This window comes from Babylonia areolata, chromosome 2 (assembly GCF_041734735.1).
Source record: "Babylonia areolata isolate BAREFJ2019XMU chromosome 2, ASM4173473v1, whole genome shotgun sequence".
NCBI classification, from domain to species: Eukaryota; Metazoa; Mollusca; class Gastropoda; order Neogastropoda; family Buccinidae; genus Babylonia; species Babylonia areolata.
The window spans coordinates 22,966,140-22,973,639 of NC_134877.1; the positions used below are offsets into that span (position 1 = coordinate 22,966,140).

Consider the following 7,500-nt stretch of genomic DNA (forward strand, 5'->3'; position numbering starts at 1 on the left):
CAGAATGATCAGCTTCTCTTGAGGCGCGAGGTTCTCTGAAACTGGAAAGACAGTTAAGTTACAATGACGGAAAAAAACAACAGTGATAAGGCAGGCTAGTATAGGAGAAAAAAAAAGAAAAAAGAAAAAAAGGTGAGTGAATGTGAGGTTGTTTGAATGTATGTGAGGTTGAATGTGTGTGTGTGTGTGTGTGTGTGTGTGTGTGTGTGTGGTGTGTGTGTGTGTGTGAGTGTGTTTGTGTGAGTGTGTGTGTGTGTGTGTGAGTGTGTGTGTGTGTGTGTGTGAGAGAATGTGTGTGTGAGTATGTGTGTGTGAGTGTGTGTTTGTATTTATGTGTGTGTGTGTGTGTGTGTGTATGTGTGTATGTGACAGAGAGAGAGAGAGAGAGAGAGAGAGAGAGAGAGAGAGAGAGTGTGTGTGTGTGTGTGTGTGTGTGTGTGTGTGTGTGTGTGTGTGTGTGTGTGTCTGTGTGTCTGTGTGTACCTGTGTGGGTGGGTATGAGTACATGCATGCATAATTATGATCACATTCATGAACGTATTCTTCAAAGATGCGTGTGCTTATTGTACGTGTGCATTACGTCTGCGTGTGTGTGTGTGTAATGGCACTCACAGGCAACCCGCGCATGTACGTGTAGGGAACATAGGTATACAAAATGCATTCATTTTTGTGCGCAGATGTCTTCAGAAACACAAAATAATCAATATACAACTCGCTCAACCGCCGTCTTTTTCTCACAGCAGGCATCACCTTCATGCCTTTACTGTTCTTGAACTGTATAAAACAACAACCCAACTGTTTTCTCATTATTTTTTCCCTTGCTCACTAACGGCTTCACATTCACAAAGCTTCTCTCTTTTTCTCCTCCTAACAGTGCTCAAAAATCTTGTTTACTTCACCCTTCTATTATATTTTTGATATTCGCCCCGCGATCCGATAATAAGCCTCTGACCTGAGCCGGACGAGATGATCATCCAGAGAAAATTTCAAACGATACCCCCAGTTCTCATCACGACAATAGCAGAACCTGGAGAAATCGCCCCCCTTTCAACCACCAATAAAACACAAGAGCAGAGGGAAAAGCTGTCACTCCTGTTGAAGAGAAAGGGCTATTCCGACCACAGAGCGGGTCTGGCCGTCTCGAGGAATATCAATGATATCTGCTGGCTCATTCTGCCAGGCATTAAAAGCATGGGGAAATGGCCCGTCTCCCTGCAATAAAACCTGACGGGTGGGAGGCGGGGGGGTGGGGGGGGGGGGGCGCGGATGAAAGACAAACGGGTCACTCCCCGCTTATGGGAGACTACCCCTGGCACTGAGGAGGTGGGAAGGGTGTGCGGGTGGGGGGGGAGGTGGGGGAGGGGAGGGGAGGGGAGGGGAGGCATCATCTCTCCAAGAGATATTATTGTTACCTCTTCCCATTAGTGTTGAAAATCTGACGCTTCTTCCTCTCTGAAGTCGTTTCGTTTTCTTTTCTGTTTTTTTTTTTCCCCTTGGGATTTGAGCTCTGATTTCTTATCTCCCTTTATTCTATTTTCTTTCATGTGATCAACAGGCGTATTTTTCACACACACAAAAAAAAACTCACAGTGTATGGTGTATCTGTTGGCCGCTCCGATGATCTCTTTACATCCCTGGCATGACCTGCTTATGCTTGCTACTTCTTCCCCATCACGGCTCAGAAACTGGGAAAAAAATGAAAAAATAAAAATAAGTAAATCTTCTTCTTCTTCTACAATTGCTTGTGCTACGGTCCTCGACAGAGAGAGAGAGGGGGGGGAGAGGGGGGAGGGAAGAGAGAGAGGGGGGGGGAGAGAGAGGGAGGGAGGGAGGGAGAGAGAGAGAGAGAGAGAGAGAGAGAGAGAGAGAGAGAGAGAGTCTCTGTGTGTTTGTCTCTTTGGTATCTTCTTCTTCTTCTTCATTCATGGGCTGCAACTCCCACGTTCACTCGTATGTACACGTGTGGGCTTGTACGTGTACGACCGTTTTAACCCTGCCATGTAGGCAGCCATACTCTGTTTTCGGGGATCAGTTAAGTTAATGAATAAGCAGAGAACATGCAGAACCAAGGGAACAAAAAACAACAACAAACAAACAAAAAACAAAAACGTGAGACAGTCCAAGCGAAGCAAGGTACATCAGTTTCAGATGTTGATGAGACTTTCAGAGAAATTTGTAATCAATCACACATTTCAAAGCACTGTCACATTAACGACACAGTCCACATTCCATGTAATGTATGCATCTATAAAGCACACACACTCACACACACACACACACACAAAATTATGTGATGTCCTTTTCTTTACAATTCACAAAGCACCACAGAAGCTACTATAATGATAATAATAAACTAACTACAGGAAAATAATTTATTCATATTAAATCAAACACTCTGTGTGCAAATGAGTTGAAAAAAACAAAACAGGAAACAAAAAACAACTTTTACTGTGTATGACCAAAGTTCATTTTCACTTGATACACTGTTGAAAAAAAAGAAAAAAAACAAACCCACAGTCATACTTTACACTTTTCTTCTTCTTCGTTCAGAAGCTGCAACTCCCACGTTCACTCGTATGTACACGAGTGGGCTTTTACGTGTATGACCGTTTTTACCTCGCCACAGGTCAACATGTGTGCAGACCTGCTTGTGCCTGAACCCCCTTCATGTGTATACGCAAGCAGAAGATCAAATACTGCACGTCAAAGATCCTGTAATCCATGTCAATGTTCGGTGGGTTATGGAAACAAAAACGTACCCAACATGTATGGCTGCCTTCATGTCGGGGGGGTAAAAACGGTCATACACGTAAAAGCCCACTCATGTATATACGAGTGAACGTGGGAGTTGCAGCCCACGAACGAAGAAGAAGAAGAGAAGAAGATGAAGATGATGAAGAAGAAGAAGATGAAGAAGAAGGAGAAGGAGGAGAAGACGAAGATTACCTGGAACTGCATCACACAGCAGCAACACCGGCAGTGGCAAGCTCCCCCCCTCACCCTCCACAGCACCTCCCCTTTGGCGTCCGTCAGATGATAGTCCGGAATGCAGCAACTCCATCTGTCAATCAGTTTCAAGGAGGTGTCACAGCGAGCGGAATTAACCTGTTCACCGCCAGTCAATTTAGAGTGCAAAATTCCCTTGTGCTATATATACATAGAAATATGGTGTCTAGGAATAGCTGGGGATTCCCCCTCCTGCGATGTGTAGAAAATATATGGCCTATCCTACCACCAAACATAAAGAGCAGTAGGTTCATCGATAACAGACCCATGATAATTATGGTCACCCTTCAGTGGACATGGGGTCCTCTACCTAACTGCTGCATAAATGCGAGTTTGGCAGTGAAAGGGTTAATAATCCACATACGCTAACCACATCTGACATCTGCGTTTAAAAAAAAAAAAAGCAAAAAAAAAAAAAAAAAGCAGATACCTCACCTATACATAAACCCAACATGCTGTAAGGCCTTGATAGCCTGTTCAACGATTTGTGCAAAAAAAAACCCCATAAAATGATATAAAAAAAGAAAAAGAAAAAAAAAGATGAAACAAAATAAACGAATAAGAAAATACATTACAATATGATAAAGTGAATAAATAAGGCAAAAGACTGAAGTGGAGAGAAAAAGAAAAAAAAAAAAAAAAAAAAAACCCGAACAAGAAAGAAATTAACCAGCAACAATGTACAGCCAGTACAAAAAGTATGGTACTGTCCAAGGATAGCTACACCGAGGACATCATATAGTACTTGAAACCGACCGACTGCTCCTGACAAGTATGGTCATCAGTGAAGGGACTAATGTCACCTCTGTGAGATAAAACAAAAAGCTGAGCCTATAGGTCACGGTGTCAGTAGTCATTTCTTCTGTATTTTGGGCTTGTTCCTCATGTATTTGTATTTCATTTTTTTCTCTGTGTGAAATTCGGGCTGCTCTCCCCAAGGAGAGCGCGTCGCTACACTACAGCGCCACCTTTTTTTTTTTTTTTTTTTCTCCTGCGTGCAGTTTTATTTGTTTTTCCTATCGATGTGGATTTTTTCTACACAATTTTGCCAGGAACAACTAGTGTCCAGACCACCACTCAAGGTCTAGTGGAGGGGGAGAAAATACCGGCGGCTGAGCCGTGATTCGAACCAGCTTATTACAATGTCGGACAGTAATTATGTTCTCCTTTCCTCCTTACTCCAGGCTCCATTCATAAGTACATACACATGCGCGCGCATGCGCACACACACACACACACATGGATATATCCACACACACACATGGATACATCCACACACACACACACACACACACACATGTACACATGCGCACACACACACACACACACACACACACACACACACACATACACACACACATGTACACACACACACACACACACACACACACTTAAAAAAACACCCTGATACAATACCAACACAACACAAACAACACAACATTAGAACGTAATGATCTTTTTATCATTCAGCCCTCTCGCACAGGATAAGGGAAATAACAAGGGGAAATTTCTGCATGTCTGTTCATTGTACACACATACATTACATCAACAAATTTCACACAAAGCTGTTTCACTCAGCTTAAAAAAAAGAAAAAAAAAAGGAAATTTACTCTAGAGGTAATCTTAAAAGAAAAGAAAAAAAAAAGACAAGAAAAAGGGTAATTTCTCTCGAGAGATCACTTATACCTAACACGTGGAGCGATGGCCTAGAGGTAAAGTGTCCGCCTAGGCAGAGAGAGAGTCTGAGCGCACTGGTTCGAATCACACAGTCACTAGTATCCCTCTCCCCCACCCCCAACCCTCCACTAGACCTTGAGTGGTGGTGGTCTGGACGCTAGTCATTCGAATGAGACGATAAACCTAGGTCCCGTGAGCAGCATGCATTTAGCGCATGTAAAAGAACCCACGGCAACAAAAGGGTTGCCCCTAGCAAAATTCTGTAGAAAAAAATCCACTTCGAAAGGGAAACAAGTAAACACGCAGGTACGGAGGGGGGGAAAAAAAGAAAAAAAGGTGGTGCTATCAGTGTAGAGATGCGCTTTCCCTGGGGAGGGATAGCAGCCCGAATTTCACACAGAGAAATCTGTTAAAAGAGTAATTATATCAATACAAAAACAAAACAACCCCCCCCCCCCCCACACACACACACACACACACCCACCCACCCACACATACATACACAAAAACCGACACATAAAACTGACCCAACTTGACTCAGACACACACCCCCCCTCCACACACACACACACACCCCACCAGCCCCCCCACCCCCCTGACTCCCCCTCCTCCACATCCCCCGCTATCCCCCCACCCACACCCACCCCTAACCATACCTTTCCTCCATGCTGGCCAGCAGCGATCGCGAGCCCTCCTCCTCCCCCACCTCCTCCTCGCCCTCACCCCCACCACCACCGCCACCACCACCGCCAGAGGACAGCAGCGCCTGAATCTCCATGCGCTGCAAGTTGCAGCAGGCCCAGCAGCAGCGGGTGCTGCAGGCCCCGGGCCGACGGAGGACCAGCACGTCCTCCTGCTCACGCCCCAGGTGGCTCAGGGACACCTTGAGGGCCAGGCCTCGAAGGGCACCAGTCAGCTGGCGGTGGAAGCACACCGAGGCTGTGTGTGATGTAACAGAGTGTAATAATAATAATAATAATAATGTACATTCATATAGCGCCCTTTCTCTCTAAGAGCTTAGGGCGCCTTTACATGAAAGAAAAATATTACAAGTTACATAAAACATTCATGACCACTCTTTCTAAATACCCCCCCCCCCCCCCCCCCCCGCCCCCCCCCCCCCCCCCCCCCCCCCCACTATTCCCCTCCCACTCTTCATACATCCAAAGTGAGCTGACATGGGCAGTGCTGGAGAACAAGGAAGCTGAGAGTGATTGTAGATAGGCTTTAACTCACTCAGTACGGCCAGTCCTCTCTTCTCCTCTACACAGACCCCTCGGATGTCCAGTGGGTGTCTCAATGACCCAACCTTTAGCGTCAGAATTGTGGTATTCTTTGTCAACATTCACCTCTTCAGTATAAGAGCCTTCCGCTTACAATATTTTGATGATGATAATTGGGGTGAAACGCTGTTAACGTCGTGTCTTTCGCCGTTCGTATGGAGAGAGTTAAAAAGATGAGTTTTAAGTGATGAGGGGAAAAGCAGAAATAAAATCAGATGCACGGATAATAGAGAGAGTGTGTGATGTAATAGAGGGTAACACAAGGTGCGTGATGTAACAGAGGGTAATAGAGGGTGTGTGATGTAATAGAGGGTAACAGAAGGTGTGTGATGTAATAGAGGGTAACAGAGGGGGTGTGATGTAACAGAGGGTCATAGAGGGTGTGTGATGTAATAGAGGGTAATAGAGGGTGTGTGACATAACAGAAGGTACTACAAGGTGTGTGATGTAATAGAGGGTAATAGAGGGTGTGTGATGTAATAGAGGGTCATATAGGGTGTGTGATGTAATAGAGGGTCATAGAGAGGGTGTGTGATGTAATAGAGGGTAATAGAGGGTGTGTGATGTAATAGAGGCTACTACAGGGTGTGTGATGTAATAGAGGTTGTGTGGTGTAATAAAGGGTGATAGAGGGGGTGTGATGTAACAGAGGGTAATACAGGGACATTTTCTTCTTCTTCTTCTCATTATCATCATTCATTTTTGTTAACTTCTCCTGCTCAATGCAGGACTCACTGAGCATAACTTCAAAAGGTATCAATGACTTCACAAGACACAGCCACATTCACCAGAATATATATATATATATATATATATATATATATATATATATATATATATATATATATATATATATATATATATGCACATGATAAACCCCACTTCCCCAAGCACACAAAAAAGTATTTGAAAAAAGTAGATGGTAAGTTATAGTTTGGAGATATCAAAGCAAACAGTTACTGATCCATATGTAAGGTACAACACAACTGCTGTTTATAAAGAAAAAAAAAAGAAGAAAAAAGAAGAAGTATATATGCATATGCATTAACCCAATCTGCTGATCAAGCCTTGTGAGTCTACTCTAGATATCTGTACATCATAAACATGAAAATGTATAAAATTACCAAACAAAATAAATAAATAAACACATGAAAGATATGAAAAATAAAGTGAAAGATACACAAAGATGAGTAGATAATAAACAGAGGGACATTATGACACACTGACAGACAGACTATTTTATAATCCCCATTTTAGGACAAGAAGAATGAAGTTCAATTTTAAAGTTATATAGATATATATATATATACATGTATGTATAAGGAGGTGACAAAGTCAGTGAATTTTGTACAAACTATAAAAGAAAAAAAAATGTGTGAAGGATTGAAAATTAAATGTGACAGGCGCAACAGCTGAGTGGTTAAAGTGTTGGACTTTCAATCTGAGGGTCCCAGGTTCAAATCTCGGTGACGGCGCCTGGTGGGGGAAAGGGTGGAGATTTTTCCGATCTCCCAGGTCAACATATGTGGGGACC

General features: G+C 43.5%; 1 protein-coding gene across 1 annotated transcript in view; it reads right to left on the minus strand.

Annotated features, from left to right (window-relative positions):
* Positions 1 to 7,500, minus strand: part of LOC143299224 (phospholipid scramblase 1-like) — a 17,808-nt gene that overhangs the window by 6,931 nt on the left and 3,377 nt on the right. Inside the window, exons 3-6 of the mRNA XM_076612427.1 lie at positions 5,340 to 5,622; positions 2,947 to 3,061; positions 1,589 to 1,685; positions 1 to 41 (exon numbers count right to left, since the gene is read on the minus strand). The exon at positions 1 to 41 is cut by the window's left edge and continues 109 nt beyond it. Of these exons, the coding sequence (XP_076468542.1) occupies positions 1 to 41; positions 1,589 to 1,685; positions 2,947 to 3,061; positions 5,340 to 5,622 (536 nt within the window). The remainder of the gene's footprint in view (positions 42 to 1,588; positions 1,686 to 2,946; positions 3,062 to 5,339; positions 5,623 to 7,500) is intronic.